Below are 17,425 nucleotides of genomic sequence, written 5' to 3' on the forward strand. Positions count from 1 at the left end.
CTTTAATAAATCATTTATTCTCCTTGGGACTCATTTTCCTCATGTGTAAATAAGTAAATGAAATCTGATTTCCTAAGATTCAGCTTTACTTTGCTCTTTATGTCCAATAAGACCCTTAGAAAAGCAGTAGAAAACCTAATTTTGAAAGTAAATCGAATGTAATAGAATGAGCCAAAATGGTAGGGGAATACACGAGGAGGAGAGGTAGGGTAGAATTGTATCTCATATGGAGGAGGAATAAGTGGAGGAACTGCCCTAGAGAAGGGGAGAAGATAGAGGTTTGCTAGTACTAGAACCCTACTCTCATCAGACTGTGTAATTAGAATCTGTTGCCCTAAAATTACAATTCCCAGCAACCCACTTTCCTTCTCACATTACTGCTGATGTAGGGAGGATATAAATTTTGTGTAGCCTGACAAAGCTGAAAAGATTTAGTTTTGGAAAGATTATGGTCTTGGTAAAAGATTGTGTCTGCTGCCTAAGGACCAATCTAGCTAAATATGATCCTAATAATGTATGTTAATTGAGAACCAAATGAGTTAAATGCTGATAGGAACATGGAAAAACAGACTTAATATTATGTTGCTAGAGCAGCTGTGAATTTTCGTTTTTGTTGTTGTTTAAACCCTTACTTTCTGACTTAGAATCAATTCTGTGTATTGGTTCTAAGGCAGAAAAGCAGTAATGGCTAGGCAGTGTTAGGGTTAAGTGACTTGCCCAGGGTCACACAGCCAGGAAGTGTCTGAAGTCAGATTTGCACCTAAGACCTCCGTCTCTAGATTTGGCTCTCAATCCACTAAGCCATTCAACTCCCTCCTATGAATTGTTTTTTAGAAAACAAGATGAAAATATACATTAAGAACTACAAAGCTATTCATGCTTATTGACTTAGGGATTCCATTACTAGGATTAGACCTTTTTGAGAGGGTAAAAAACTGTATATATGTAAAATATTCATGGGAGATTTGTTGGTAATGGAAATAACACAGATACAATGAATGGGAGAAATGGCTGGATAGATTGTGGTATATGAATGTAATGGATTGTTATTAGAAATGTTATTAGAAATGACAAATATTGGAAATATAAAGAAAATAAGGGAAACATAAGGAGATGAAAATAGAATAATACATGAGAACTATGATTACATCACAAAAACAGCCACAAAATCAATAGAAAAAAGTATCAAAGTAAAACAAACCCAAAGGGGACTCAAAAGCAGAGGATGCCAATATTAGTACACATGTGTAATTTACATATTTTTAAACAAATTGCAAACAATGTGAAGCTTGTGGCTTTGCACTTAATTTTTTATGCACTTGTTTACGTAAATATTTTCTTGATGGTGGTAGTTATATATAATAAAAAATGAAAATAATTCTAAAAGTTTAATTATAACATAAGTTTAATTGGTTTTTATCATTGTTTAAATATATATCGCTAGTTCAGAGAGCCTCTACTGTGTAATCTGTGGAGATTATATTGAAATCATTAGTGACAGTGCAATTTCTTGAGTAATTGACATATGGGATTGTAAATCTTGAAATTTCTCAGACTTGTGAATGTTAAAAATTTCCCCATCGGGGAATTCTCCATTGGAACAATTCCCTACTGGGAACATTCCACGTTTGGATGTGAGAACTCCACTTGGATCAGAAATGGGAGGACCTCTACTCCACCCTCCTTAGGACTGCTTTAGGGGAAAAAACTCCTTGCTAAACAATGAGGGTACTTGGGCCCATACTTATAGTGAGGCAAAAAGTTCTTTAAGCCATGCCTATTTTTAGAAGTAATACAAAGGGATGCTAAGTACCTATTAAAGGTCAGGCAACTTGTAAACTTGCCAGGAGCAAAGAGGTGAAAACTTATTCAGAAGTTTTTTCTGGTACAAACTTACTAAAGGGATTAGTCGACCCAGCAGTGTTTTTTAGAATGGGTTGTCCTTTGGAAAAACATCTACTGTGATTGGTAGATGTAAGGACTTAGGGGAGGTGACATAGGAGAAAACCCCCTATATAAGAAAAAGCAGAAATCCTTTTGGAGGATCTTTTGAGGAGAGGCTCTGGAGAAGGGAAATTCTTGGAGGACAATCTCTAAGGAGGTCTCGCTGGAACTCCTCTGAGGGGACTCTGTCCCTCTGGAGGCTCTTGAGAGAGGCCCTTTGAAACAGTCTCTGGCTGGAAGGCTCTTTGAGGAGGACTCTGGCTGGAACTCTCTCTGAGGAGACTCTGTCACTAGAATCCTTGCTTAGACCTTGTGGTGAGTGATAAAAGACTGACTGACTGATTTCTCTCTCTTAAGACTCAGGTCTAGGCCATGTTGGCTTAAGGCCCTTCATACTTATTCCTTTCTTACTCTTTATCTCTTTCTTTAATTCCTCATTGTATTATTAATTAAAGTCTCTGTAAAACCCAGTTGACTTGGGTATATTCATGATTGGGAATATATTCCCTGGCGACCACCTTTTATTTGATTAAAAAAACCAAGACACTGTAGTGAAACATATTTCCAGCAGTCACAATTTACTCACCCACTCTTATATCTATCATAATTTATATCTTCCACCATTTTACTCACAGTTTATACCCTTAACTCTTTTAATCACCACATTTTATGACCATAACTATTTTAACTATTACAGGATACTATAACTTTTAACTGATCATGAGGAATTTGTGAGGAGGTAGAGAGTGTAACTGCTATTTATAAATCAAGTGAGATTTAATCACTATCTGTGAAGCAACTTTCACTGACAAAACTGAAGCAAGATATTAAGAAGACAGAGGGAAAGAATGTATTTTGAGAGCACTAGGTTTTTAATCTTGATCTTACAAGAGGCAAATATTTATTTATGATGTTTTAGTTGTGAGAAAGAGCACAGAGTCACCTCTGCTCATCACTGATATTCTTTTCTTCTCACTTCTGGAACAAAGCCCTACCATTAAGTGGTCAAGATTGCTGACAAGTCTCTCAAAAATCCTCTTATTTACTTTTAAGGTGTTAATAATAATAAATAACTAATAATAATAAAAAACTATTATTTTTTAAGTCTAAGAGATTAGAATTTTATGTAGCGAGATGAACAACTATTTATGTGAGAAATGGTTTCTTCAGTGTATTAAGTAATATTTAATATCTTGGATTCTTCTTGCTCAATAGGTCTTCAATAGCAGTGTTGTTCTCATCGAACCAGTCCTGGTGGTTGCGTTGTTTGGGGCCTAGGACTGCCTTTGATGTTTCCTTCACTGCGTCTCTGAACTGGTTCCATTTCTTGGTTGAGCTTCCAGTGAGTGGTCCCTTGGCAGACAGCTTGTTGTCCAGGCAGGACTGGAATGTTTGCAAATAAGATGGATCTCTAAGACGACTCACCTTGTAAAATGCGCGAACTGTCTGGGCGCGTTTTGGATGACGAGGCACAATGCGCATTTGAAGAGTCGCTCTAACCAATCGGTGGTCTGTCCAGCATTCAGCTCCTCTCATGGCTCTGGTGATCTTTACATCCTGGATGTCTCACCGGCGTACAGTGATGTAGTCAATGAGATGCCACTGTTTTGATCTTGGGTGCATCCACGTTGTTTTATATTTGTTCGCCATTCTGAACACATTGTTCGTGATGGTGAGTTCGAACTCTGAGCATTTGCTGAGTAGCAGTAGGCCGTTGTTGTTCATTTTGCCCACACCATGTTTGCCGAGCACTCCTTTCCATCTTTCATGGTCCTGGCCAATACGGGCGTTGAAGTCTCCCAGTAGTATCAGCTTGTCATTTGTGGGCTCTGAGTGCAGGACAGCACTCAGGTCAGAGTAGAACTGCTCAATGGTCTCCTCTGTGCTGGTCAGTGTTGGGGCATATGCGCTGATGATTGTGGCATACCGGTCTTTGCTGAGAGGCAAACGGATCTTCATGAGCCTCTCGCTGATGCCCACAGGCAAGTCTGGCAGCTGTTTGAGCAAACTGGTCTTGATGGCCAGGCCAACACCGTGGATTCTGTCTTCATTTGAGGCTCTACCTTTCCAGAAGAAGGTGTATCCAGTGGTGGGTTCACTGAGTGATCCCTCTTCTGGTAAGCGTGTTTTGCTTAAGGCTGCGATGTCAATGTTATATCGCGCCAGTTCTTTACCGATTAGAGCTGTTCTTCTCTCAGGTCTTGGGGTATTCTCTCTATCAAGTAGTGTCCTGATGTTCCGTGCTCCTAGTTGGAGTTTCTTTGCATTTTTTCTTTGATTTTGACCGCATAAAGGGGATGACCTACCAGCTGCGGGGTGCTGACCAGGTGTTTGTAGGGCAGGCAATGTTTGGGACACCTTTTCTAGTCCCCTCCCTTAATTAGGGTGAGCAGTGCTGTCCTAGAGAGGGCTGCTCAGTCGCCCAGGATGCTGCCAAACGTCCCTGCTGCCCACAGGGCCGAGCGACCACTGGTCCGTGGGCCGCCTACGTGCAGGATCGTGACTACAACTGCCAGTGGTCACCTCCACCTGTTGCGTCGTCACTCCCCCATCGCCACAGGTCTTGAAGAGGGTGGACGGAGTTAGGATAGATGAGTGTGCACAAAGATACTTGTGCGTGAAAGAGATTTAAGTGGAAAAGCCGATGCACAGAGACAGTCCCACTCTCTCGGCGTTGGAAGCCTGGGTCCAGCGGCACGAAAAAGTGTTACGTCTGGAGACTTCCTCAGCTGCATTGGATGGCCGTGTTGTCCTTTGTGCTCCAACACACCCTAAGCACTCCACAGTGCTTTGCTGCGTCGCCCTCTTAGCCGTTGAATCTTCTTATTGGTTTCTTCCATCTGTTCAGCCGAAGCAGTCTTCACATGCTGGGTGAGCAAAGCCCTGGTTCACCAGGGGTCGATGACCCAATGGCTACCCTCACAAGGTTTAGCCGGCCTGTCGAAGCCGTTGCCTGGGGTGTGGCTGCTGCCACATGCTAGCAGCTACTGGGAGCCACAAGTGAGAGCTGGGTGTCAGGTGAGGGTCAGAGGCTGGAGAGCTGCCCTAGGAGGGCACGACAAGTCCTCCATACCAGAGATACTACCCCTCCCTGAGCACTCCATACACCCCAGCCTTTATGGAGTGGCAAAATAACCCAAACTCTGCTCCTAAAAAGGACAGATTCAAGTCTCTTCAAGCCACGGCACAGCGTGAGATCAGGAAGATGCAAGACCGATGGTGGGAAAAAAAGGCAGAAGAAATCCAGCGGTTTGCTGATATGAAAAACTACAAACAATTTTTCAGTGCCCTCAAGACTGTCTATAGGCTCTTAAAACCCACCACCACTCCCTTGCTATCCTCTGACGGTGACACTCTCATAAAAGATAAAAAAGGCATCAGCAACAGGTGGAAAGAACACTTCAGTCAGCTTCTCAACTGACCCTCTTCAGCTGACCAAAGCGCCCTTGACCAGATCCCCCAAAACCGCTGCATTGAACAACTTGACGTCTCTCCTTCAATAGAGGAAGTCCAAAAAGCCATTAAACAAATGAGTGCAGGCAAGGCACCCGGTAAAGACAGGATCCCAACCGAGGTGTACAAGGCCTTAAATGGAAAGGCTCTCCAGGCATTCCATATAGTGCTGACCAGCATATGGGAAGAGGAAGACATGCCCCCAGAACTCAGAGATGCCTCCATCGTAGCCCTATACAAGAACAAAGGCTTACGAGCAGCCTGTGACAACTACAGAGGCATCTCACTACTCTCCACTGCTGGAAAGATCCTCGCCCGTGTTATACTCAACAGACTCCTGTCATCTGTTTCAGAGCAGAACCTGCCTGAATCACAATGTGGCTTCCAACCAGATTGCAGCACCATCGACATGGTCTTCACAGTGAGGCAAATGCAGGAAAAATGCCTTGAGCAGAACCTGAGTCTCTACATTGTCTTCATAGACCTGACAAAGGCGTTCGACACAGTGAACAGGGATGCATTGTGGGTGATCCTTGGCAAGCTCAGTTGCCCAGCAAAATTCGTCAAACTGATCCAGCTCTTTCATGTTGACATGACAGGGGAAGTCCTATCTGGTGGAGAGACTTCCAATCGCTTCAACATCTCCAATGGTGTGAAACAAGGCTTGTGTCCTCGCTCCGGTACTATTCAACCTATTTTTCACCCAAGTATTACGACATGCTGTGATGGATCTAGACCTGGGCGTCTACATCAAATACCGACTGGATGGCTCACTATTTGACCTTCGCTGCCTGACTGCAAAAACAAAGACAACAGAGAGACTCATCCTGGAAGCTCTCTTTGCAGATGACTGTGCTCTCATGGCCCACCAAGAAAATCATCTCCAAACCATTGTAGACAGGTTCTCCACCACAACAAAACTGTTTGGCCTGACTATCAGCCTCAGCAAAACAGAGGTGCTGTACCAACCTGCACCAGGGAGGCCAATGAACCAGCCATGTATTACAATCCACAGCACGCAACTTTCTAACGTCAACACTTTCAAGTACCTGGGCAGCACCATCGCCAACAACAGGTCCCTAGACCACGAGATTAATGCCAGGATCCAAAAGGCCAGCCAGGCACTTAGGCGGCTGCTCTTCAAAGTCCTCCAACATAGAGGTGTAAGCACTGCGACGAAGCTCAAAGTGTATAACACAGTGGTCCTCAGCTCGCTCCTGTACGGTTGTGAAACATGGACACTGTACCGGAAGCACATGAAACAGCTGGAGCAATTCCACCAACGCTCTCTCCGGTCAATCATGAGGATCCGATGGCAGGACCAAATCACCAACCAGGAAGTCCTCGACAGAGCCAACTCCACCAGCATCGAAGTAATGGCCCTCAAAACCCAGCTACGATGGTCTGGACACGTCATCCGCATGGACCCACAGCGAATACCAAGACAGGTATTCTATGTTGAACTGTCAGCTGGACTCAGGAAACAAGGCAGGCTGAAGAAAAGATTCAAGGATCAGCTAAAGTCCAACTTGAAGCGGGCTGGCATTACACCAAAGCAACTAGAACTCGCTGCCTCTGACAGAAAGCTGGCGAACCCACATTCACCATGCCGCCGCCACCTTTGAAGATGAGCGACGTCGACGTCTTGCTGCTGCACATGAACGCCGACACCAGGCCACAACCGCACCTCCCGTAACAACTGGAGTCCCATGCCCCAAGTGCCACAAACTGGGTGCCTCAGCCTTTGGACTCCAAAGCCACATGAGGGTACACTGTAGATGAAACTGCACAAAGACAATAGTCATTCTCGATCACCGAGAGACTACTACTACTAATATCTTGGATTAGGAGGCTCAAAGCTAATTTTTTAATGAGAAAGATGTTGCAATTTTAGTAATAAGGAAATAGTCAAACATAACTTTGATTACTTTAGAACTCAAGAGGGTAAGAATAATTGTGATATACAGGCCAATAGCAGGCTGAAGGATAACTACCTCATGTTGAAGGGCATTGACTTTCAAACTCTTCTACAAATAAATGAAAAGGAAGTTTTAGTTTTCCTAGTTGTTTATTCTTAAACTTCTTTGCAATCAAAAGAGAGGTTTATAAAGTGCTTAGCACAGTAATTGTTACACAGGCCTTCTTCCATTCCATATGTTAATGTCTGTCAAGGGGCTTGTGTTGTCCTTACTGTGTTTTGTCAAAATAGAAAGAGTAGTCTGCCCTTGCTACTTCTAAGAAATGTTCAAGATGGCAGCTTGCCTCTTTTTCTTCCCTTTTTCATTCATACTTAGTTGAATTGTTCTTTCTCTTGTTCTTTTGCAGGTGGCGCTGCCTTACAAGCCATATTTCTACATAGCAACAAGGAAGGTAAATATGTGTATTTCACTGAATCAGGCAACATTATCTGTGCATTACTTTTTAGTGTTTTGGAATCTGGAAAGAAGGTTTTTTAAGTGGGAAGTTAGAAGATACAGTAGATTTTAATCATGGAAAGAGCTAAAATTCTGATCTCATTGTAGGGTTGCGAGAGAGAAGTGTCATCTTTTCTTTCTAAGAAGTTTCAAGGGAAAATTGCCAAACTGGAGACTGTTCCCAAAGAGGATCTGGATTTGGTAAGTGTTATCTAACACATTTATGAGGCAGATCGACTGTAAAAGGCTTAGAAAGTGAATTAGTCTGCTGCTTTGTGGCTTGGGAAACAGAGAAACTAGGACTGGGAGAATCATCAAAAGACCCTGACTTAGGTTAATTCTAGGTGCTTCTTCAGTTAAGATGTTCAAAGGCTAAGAGTTCTGTGAATTAGTTTACATTTGTCTTTGTTGTATTATACCTATTCTCTATTTCCTTAATTCCCTGTCATTAGTAAAATCTCTTCCTATTCATTTTATAGTCAAATCACTTGGTGGGCTTGAAGCGAAATTACATTAAACTCTCTTTCAATACTGTGGATGACCTTGTAAAAGTGAGGAAGGAGATTTCCCCAGCCGTGAAGAAGAATCGAGAGAGGGATAACACCAGTGATACCTATACAGCTATGTTGTCTAGGTAAGCTACATCTTCCACCAATTGTGAGGTCCTAGGTATGTGATTTTATGGAGCAACAGCATGATGCCAAGCTTTATTTGGTTGAAGTATACTTGAGAAATCAAACAAAGGCCTAATACTCTTGATGTAAGTAGTGGAAAAAAAATTTTTTTTAACTTTTGTGTCTTTTTATTAAAGGAAGTGTTTGTGGATTGGTTCCACTCATCATAGATATTGAGTCCCAAGCACATTTTATTATTTTTTATCAATTTTAGATTTTATTCTGATAATATTAACTGTGGAAAATCTGACATGTAAAAAATGAAAATGAAGTGTAGGGGAAAGATTGGAAAGTAAAAGCCAGAGACAGGAGAAGGTCATGTTGGGTTAAGAAGAAGAAACACCCCACTTTAGGAAGAAGGTAGTTAACTTTGAAATCTGAAATGTCCTTAACTTTTCACTTGATTTGATGATGGATTTTCAGAATGCTCCAATTATCAGTCAATTCCTGAACCTTCTGTTTAGCATATGAAAGTCTATAATATAGACAGTGGTTTTGAGATCCTAAAGTCGGAGTTTCCTACTCTGATGAAGAAGAGAGGGGAGCATGGTGAATGATAGTTGATAGGGTACAGTAGAGGGAATAGACCCTTTTTCCCAACTCATCCCTCCTTGACTAAGAACTGAGGCCCAACTATTGGCATAAATCTTCAAGTATTTGTAAACTATTATCCTAGGTTGTATGTCCTATAATTACATGGTCTTGAGCATCATCTTGATGAACTCACTCAGCTTTGATTTTTACATTCATTTAATATGAATATGGATCTGATGTATGGATTCATTTAGTATGAATATGGATGAATAGAGGAGTTAATGACTTTTTCTTTTTCTTTTCTTTTTTCTTTTCTACAAAGTGCATTGATGGGAGTTAGTGTAACTACTGATGAAGGAGTCTCTAAGAAGATAGCTGACCAGTTGGACAATGTAGTTGACATGCGAGAGTATGATGTTCCCTACCACATTCGTTTGTCCATTGACCTGAAGATCCATGTGGTGAGTACCAGTCCCGAATGTTGGTTTCTTTGGGAAGGCTTTGATGTCAAAGAAATGCTGAAGTGAAGCTGGACTTCTTCTAGTATAAAAGTATAGAACTTATTTTATCTTATAGAATTACTTAGTTAATGCAGTCTACATCTCCTTTGATCCCTTTCATAGGCTCACTGGTATAATGTTCGGTACCGGGGCAGTACCCTTCCCATTGAAATCACCCGCCGAGATGACCTTGTTGAACGACCTGTAAGTAATGCTTGTATTTTCTTAGCTGAGGTTGTAACAAGCTTTCTTTATTTCCAGAAAACTTTGTTTCATATATATATATATATATATATACATATATATATATATATATATTTCTAATTACCAGCAGAAACAATTTTTAACATTCATTTTCTGACATTCTACAATCCAAATTCTTCCCCTTTCTCCTTCTCCTCTTCCCTCCCCAATGTGATATAGGTTGCACATGTGCTTTCATGCAATTTATATTTCCGTGTTTGTCATGTTGTGAAAGAAGACATCACACAAATTAGAAATTATAAATGAAGGAAATAAAGTAAAAAATAGTATTTTTCAATCTTCATTCAGAATCTCAGTTTCTTTTATGGTGCTGGATAGCATTTTTCATCATGGAATTGCCTTGGATCTTGCATTGCTGATAGTAGTTAAGTAATTTATAGTTGATCACATAATATTTATTTAATATGTATAATGTTCTCCTGATTCTGCTCACTTCACTCTGCATCAGTTCATGCAGGTCTTTTCTGTTTTTTCTGAAATCATTCTGTTCATCATTTCTTATAGCACAATAGTATTCCATTACAAATACAGCCATTTCCCAATTGATGAACATATCATCTTTGTAACCAAAAAAAGAATTGCAATAAATATTTTTGTACAAGTTCTTTGCCCTTTTCTTTGATCTCTTTGGGATACAGATGTAGGAGTGGTATTTCTGGTTTAAAGGATATATACATTTTTATGACCCTTTGGAGATAGTTCCCAAATTGCTCCCCAGAATGGTTATATCAGTTCATAGCTCTACCAACAATGTTTTAGTGTCCCAATTTTCCCAGATCTCCTACAACTTTATTATTTTCTCATATTAGCCAATCTGATATGTGTGAAGTAGTACCTCAGAGTTGTTTTAATTTCCATTTCTCTGGTCAGTATTGATTTGGAGCATTTTTTTCATATGGCTATAGATATTTTTCACATTTTTGAGAACTATATTCAGATCCTTTGACCATTTGTCAATTGAAGACTGACTTGTGTTCTTACAAATTTGCCTTAGTTGTGTATATGTTTGAGAAATTAGGCCTTTGTCAGAGACATTTGCCATAAAAATTTTTTCTCAGTTTTTTGTTTCCCTTGTGATCTTGGTTGCATTGGTTTTGTTTGTGTAAAACCTTTTAAATTTAATGTATTCAAAATTATCCATTTTACATCTTGAAATCTCTGTATCTTGTTTGGTCATAAATTTTTCTCTTACCTATAAGTCTGACAGGCAAGTTATTCTGTTTTCCCCTGATTTGTTTATGGTGCCACCCTTTACTTCTAAATCATGTATTAATTTTATTTTGGTTATGGTATGAGATGTTGGTCTATGCCTAGTTTCTGCCAAACCATTTTCCAATTTTTCCAGCAGTTTTTATCAAATAGTGAATTCTTGCCATAAAAACTTGGATCTTTGGGTTTATCAAATACTATCAAATTACTGTGGCTATTAAAAAAAACTCTTATTACCTTAGTACCAATTTTAAGACAGAAGAGTGACAAAGGCTAGGCAACTGAAGTTAAGTGTCTTAGAGCCCCAGGGTCACATAGCTAGGAAGTTTCTGAGGCTAGAAAATCCCATCTCTTCCCAACTCCAGACCTGATGCTCTGTCCACTTATGCTTATTACCTAGATGCCTCACTATGGCCATTTATTTCTATGTGTTGAGTACCTAATCTAGTCCATTGACCTACTACTTTATTTCTTAGCCAGTACCAGATGGTTTTAATGATTACTACTTCATAATATTGTTTGAGATTTGGTAAAACTAGCTCCCCTTCCTTCATATTTGTTTTTCATAAGTTCCCTTGATATTCTTGACTTTTTGTTCTTCCATATCAATTTTATTATTTCTTCTATGTCTATGAAATAATTACTTGGTAGTTTGATTGATATGGCTCAGAACAGGTAAATTAGTTTAGGTAGAATTGTCATTTTTATTATATTGCCTTGGCCTATCCATGAACAATTGTTTTTCCATTTGTTTAGATCTGACTTTATTTGTGTGAAAAGTGTTTTGTCATATAGTTCCTGGCTTTATCTTGGAGACCCACAAGTATTTTATATTGTCTACAGTTATTTTAAGTAGAATTTCTTTTTTCTATCTCTTGACATTGAATGTTATTGGTAGTATACAGAAATACTGATGACTTATGTGGGGACACATCCTTTTCGTAAGACCTCATGCCCTTAACCCAGAGAGATGAGTTTCAGTGGTGATTGTTTGGGATGCTGCTATAAGCAAAGGAGAGCTAATCAATCACTTTTCCATTAGGATCTGACTAAAACCATTTCATTTTACAGAAATGGCTTTTAAGTATCACCAACTTTTTGGCTGATGGTGATTTAAACCTATAAGATGAAGTTAGGGAACCCATATCAGCAATCATTCTCTAATACCTTTGAGGATTGGAATTTGGGAACAAAATCTACCAGTGAGTTGTGTATATGAGAGGATAAGGGCCAGAAGGAACATTGTGGATCTGGATGCATTGGGATCAAGAAGGGAAATTTTGGAGTTTTCCTTCTCTCAGAAATCATAAAGAAAGCCAACTGGGTTGCCACTAAGTCCTCTCTACATTTTGTCACTTTCAGGACCCTGTAGTTTTGGCATTTGACATTGAAACAACCAAACTGCCTCTTAAGTTCCCAGATGCAGAGACTGACCAGATTATGATGATCTCTTACATGGTAGATGGTCAGGTGAGTGCCTGGCTCAGCTTTTAAAATCTAAGTCAGAACATAGCTAAAAAACCATTCATCACCTCAGTCATATTGTTCACAACTTCCTGGACAGTGTGGGAGGATTAGGGAGCTCCTATATTTTTAGGACTTGAATCTTAACATCTCTTCTTTGGGAAGTTAGGATGTCATGGAATTGCCACTAGAGATACTTGTAGGAGGGATGGTCAGCCACATTTTGGGGTGATAAGTTGGTTTTATTTATGGTTTTGCTACCACTATTTTTAACTATAGGTTTCTAACCAACTTCATTAGGGATACTTGATCACTAACAGGGAGATTGTTTCTGAGGACATTGAAGATTTTGAGTTCACCCCTAAGCCAGAATATGAGGGACCCTTTTGTGTCTTCAATGAGCCTGATGAGGTAAGCATGTTCTCTTTGAGAGAAATTAGTCCTGGGGAGTTTCCTTTGCCCAAGAACTGTGTGATTGACAAGACACTCATTTGCTTCTACTTCTTTTGCCATAAGTTGGCACTGTGACTCATTCAACTCAATTGAAAGAAAAGTTATCATCTAGTCATAGGAGGGATTGGTGTTAGATTTTTCCAGGAATTAATGAATGAAAAAGCATTTATCAAGTACTTAATATGTGCTAAGTAATGAGGATCCAAAAATAGGAAAACAAGACAGTCTCTACTCTCAAGGAGCTCTTATTCTTCTTAGAGGAGAGAACTTATGGGGGAGAGTTCAGTAGCAGGGGTGATTAGGATGTATTAACTAGTCAGAGAGGCCATCTGTGCAACAGATGACCAGTTTTGGTGGGCCAAAAGGCACAGTGATAATACAAATATTAAGTCCTGATGATCTTCCATTACCATTGGCAGTTGGTGATTCTTTGTTCATCTGTGATGTAAATGGCCATTTCCCTTGTCTGGGAAGTGGGATTGATTAAAAGTCCCAGGAGGGAGGAACTCTGAGTGGTTAGGAGGGTCAGCATGGAACCAAGGGTCTCTGGTTTCCTTCATGAAAGAATGGCAATAGTGTCAGTGTCTAACCAACTGTGACAATAAGAGCATTGACAAGAGATTTGCTGGGAAAACCTGATCTCCTGGGCCTTTTAGGGTCTGGTTGGATCTGGGTACCTTGATGATAAAGGTGTAGGAGAGGGGTAAAGTTTCCCAAGGTCCCTTCTACTAAGGAGTGTTTAAGCCAGCATAAAGAGTAGCAAATATATCTTCTTAAAAGATAGACAAAGCTGTTGACTGTTGTACTCCTTTTACCGATTTTAGGCTCATCTAATCCAGAGATGGTTTGAGCATGTTCAGGAAACCAAACCTACCATCATGGTGACTTACAATGGTGACTTTTTTGACTGGTAATTGTGGAAGCTTAAAGTTTCACTAACAGTTGTGAGGAACTAAGAATTGAATTAAAGAGGAGCTATGTTGACTGGATGGCTATGCTGCTTAGGAATGAGTATATTCCATTCTGGGGAGAAAAAGCCTTCTAGGATATTCTATCCTAGAAATCTGTGGTAGAGTGAAGAAAAGACTGTAAATTCCTGCAGTTTTTTTCAGTTCCTATACTAGTCCCATTCTTCTGGATGCACGAGTTTTCTCATTCTTTATAGGACAAAGAGAGTATCTGGTAGTCAGCTTTTTTACAGAATTAACCCTAAACATTTTCTTTTAGTACATTAGTAGTAATAATATAATAATAGTTCATAGTTCTTCAGCATTTTATGGTTACACAGACATTTTATACCTAACACTAATAACCCTTTGAGGAAGGCAAAGTATAGATCATCTCAATTTGATGGGTGAACAGATGCCTCAGAGGAGTTAATTATCCTGCCGAAGATCATCCAGCTTGTAAGAGTGGGGATCCAGTGCTAGATCTCCTGTCTCAAATTCGGGGTCCTTCCCACTGCAGTGGCATTATGAGAGAAGGAGGAGGAGAGACATGAGGAGGGGTATTCTCTGCTGTTGTCATTCACTGTTTGCTTTGTCTCATCCCTTTCCATCGTTTCCTAGGCCATTTGTGGAAGCCAGAGCAGCAGTTCATGGGCTGAGTATGCATCAGGAGATTGGATTCCAAAAGGACAGTCAAGGGGAATACAAGTCTTCTCAGTGTATCCATATGGATTGTCTCAGGTGGGTACTGTGGTGGTTCCTTCTCCTCCCAAGAATGTCACAATAAGGGACTTCTACACTAGATTTTAGGGTTCTTGGTTGGAAATGACCAGCTCATTGTAGGAAGTTATTCTTCTAGCTGCAAGAACATGGGAGTTGGACCTAGAAGACTCCTACCCTTAGAGGCCTTTTAGTCTGACTGCTCTCTTGTTATGGAGAACAGTAAAGCCTGCAGAAGTGAATGAAATGCTTTGCAAAGGGTCCAACAGAGATCAGGTGACAGAGGCAGAATTTGAATCCCAGTCCTTTGATTCCAGTTCCATTGTTTGTTTGTTTTTCACTGCATAGTGCAGTTCTCATAGGCAGTTGGCACTTCTGGGTGTCTGCCCATATGTTTCCTGTCTTTGTCAGCTCTTCTTAGCACTCAAGGCTAACGCCAGTATGACTGTTTATCTTCATTTTTCCTTTTCATTCTCAGATGGGTGAAGAGGGACAGTTATCTTCCAGTGGGCAGCCATAACCTTAAAGCTGCAGCCAAAGCCAAGCTAGGATATGATCCTGTGGAGTTGGACCCCGAGGACATGTGTCGAATGGCCACTGAGGAACCTCAGGTACTACTAGACCCAGAACTTATCGAACCCAGGTTAGGCTGTTAGGTGTCAAATATCCTGGGTCTTTGAGGGAGATGGATGGTGTATATGCCACCAAGAAGGAGACATTCAGTATTAGAACCATGCCACTCAGTAGGACTGCTTTTCCTATGTAAACATTTGCTGTTCTGAGTCCTTGTGATTAGACAAAAGGTTTGCTCTAAATTGCCTCCTATGTTTCTGGGTATTCACCAGTGTTTAGAGTTTCTCTGGGTATGCTGCTATATATAATCTCAGTTGTTCTGTGCTTTCCCTTCCGTTTTCAGACGCTAGCTACATATTCAGTATCAGATGCTGTTGCTACTTACTACATGTATATGAAGTATGTCCATCCCTTCATCTTTGCTCTATGTACCATCATCCCCATGGAGCCAGATGAGGTCAGTGCAACCTTTGCCCTAATTGATGTGTGCTATCTGTGTTGTGATGTCTATTGAGGCTTCTGCACCAGACAAGTTTAGAGGGATTCCTGATGGAGAAGGCTGTGGTTTTGTGATCAGAGCCATTTGGGAAGATGGGCATCTTTACCTCACTATAGTGAATAGCATCTCCTATCTGGAACTTAACAAATGACCGTAAACAGTTGCAAACTAGGGGCCATAATGACATGAATGAATTAATCAACAAAGCACTTCTATGCAAAGCACTGTGTTAGGATCTAGGGATGCACATAGAGAGGCCTGTCTGCTCTCAGGGAGGTTATGTTCCAGTAGGGGAGACACATCTGGAAGGTTTCAGCTTCAAGTCATATAGAAAAGTCCCATAGCCCTCAGGGTGTAGCAGCAAAGCAGAAAGTGCTTCTTTATTAGGCATTTACAATGATGAAATTATATCAGTTTTTGATGTTGAACTCTTTGAATAGCATAAAAGACTTTGGGGACAAGAACTTTCCTTTCTGAGGCTTCAGTCGCTGTGGCTTCAGCACCTGTAGGAGTAGCTGCTAGTTGTATCTCCATAGGGGCTGCTTCCCAGGAAGATAGTTGAAGGTGTTAGGCTGGTAGAAGCATTGCCATTCCCAAGACTATTGGTTCAGAGTCTGGGGGAAGATGTAGGCAAGGTGGGCTGTTGATTGGACTTGCCTGGCATGTTCTGCCTCCTGACTCTCCCTCAAGTCACTACTTCAACCAGGCAGGCTTGCCTACCTGTGAATAGCAGTTGGTTGGCAGTTGGTAAAAATAGCTGATTTCTCCACAGGAACCTTCTCCTCCAATGTGAAAGTGATTAGGTCTGGGTCGGAAACAGGTTCAGTGATAGGGGGGCAGAGTTGTCAAACATGGCTCATGAACCTCTTATGGTCCAAACGCTCCCAAGTGTGACATGAACCAGATTAAAATGTAATTGGGAAATATTTAACAAAATAAATTAAAATGCAATAAGATAGATAATGTTAATATATGGTTTTCTAAGTCAGTATGTGGTCTTCTAAAGTTTGCTTCATAAGGAGCATAAGTTTAGTGGCCTCTGGTTTTTATTTTGATACCACTGGTCTTGAGGTTAAAGCTATTCCAGCACTATTCCAATACAGATACCCATCCCAGGTGGGGAGGGGCCAGTGTCCTGGCCAGGGGTTCGAGGTTCAAGCCTCTCTCCTTTGCACAATGAAGGAGTGGTATGAGTCCCACAAACACAAACCACTCCTTCAAAGTATGTAGTGTGTGTATGTATTTTTTTAAACCCTTACCTTCTATCTTGTAATCAATACTGTGTATTGGTTCTAAGGCAGAAGAGTGGTAAGGGCTGGACAATGGGGGTTAAGTGACCTGCCCAGGGTCACTGAGAAGTGTCTGAATTCAGATTTGAACCCAGTACCTCCCGTCTCTAGGCCTGGCTCTCAATCCACTGAGCTACCCAGCTGCCTCCTATATGTATGTATTTTGCAATTGTAAAGAGTCTGTTTCATCCACATCTGAAGCACCCCAAATGTCTTTCTATTGATTTGTCTATCCAAAGTGATTTGTCATTGCTTACCCTAAAGTGGGGGGGAGCATTTAACCCAGGATGTTGGGAACTTGTTTATAATTTTCTTTCTTCCTTTTTTTGAGGGGACTACTTGCCAATTCTCTTCTCTATATGACCGAATAAAGCTCCCTCCATCTATATGGTTTGCCAACAAAAATAAAATTTTGTATTTTTGTGTTTCTTGTATACATCTGCCTATTGGTGGCAGTTGGTCATGGGTTGTTGCTTGTGCTGATGAGG

At 40.7% G+C, this 17,425-nt stretch overlaps 1 protein-coding gene across 4 annotated transcripts in view; it reads left to right on the forward strand.

Moving 5' to 3' along the window:
* Positions 1-17,425, forward strand: part of POLE (DNA polymerase epsilon, catalytic subunit) — an 84,063-nt gene that overhangs the window by 5,467 nt on the left and 61,171 nt on the right. For 2 of the 4 annotated variants that reach the window (XM_056821988.1, XM_056821989.1), the window contains exons 4-14: positions 7,723-7,767; positions 7,920-8,012; positions 8,291-8,445; positions 9,342-9,480; positions 9,643-9,723; positions 12,355-12,462; positions 12,757-12,867; positions 13,734-13,819; positions 14,478-14,597; positions 15,055-15,187; positions 15,493-15,606. In XM_056821988.1, coding sequence (XP_056677966.1) covers positions 7,723-7,767; positions 7,920-8,012; positions 8,291-8,445; positions 9,342-9,480; positions 9,643-9,723; positions 12,355-12,462; positions 12,757-12,867; positions 13,734-13,819; positions 14,478-14,597; positions 15,055-15,187; positions 15,493-15,606 — 1,185 coding nt within the window. Of the gene's footprint in view, positions 1-7,722; positions 7,768-7,919; positions 8,013-8,290; positions 8,446-9,341; positions 9,481-9,642; positions 9,724-12,354; positions 12,463-12,756; positions 12,868-13,733; positions 13,820-14,477; positions 14,598-15,054; positions 15,188-15,492; positions 15,607-17,425 lie in introns of those variants that run through there. The other 2 variants (XM_016432309.2, XM_016432310.2) reach the window with 2 other exon arrangements.

The sequence above is a fragment of the Monodelphis domestica genome, chromosome 3 (assembly GCF_027887165.1).
Source record: "Monodelphis domestica isolate mMonDom1 chromosome 3, mMonDom1.pri, whole genome shotgun sequence".
NCBI classification, from domain to species: Eukaryota; Metazoa; Chordata; class Mammalia; order Didelphimorphia; family Didelphidae; genus Monodelphis; species Monodelphis domestica.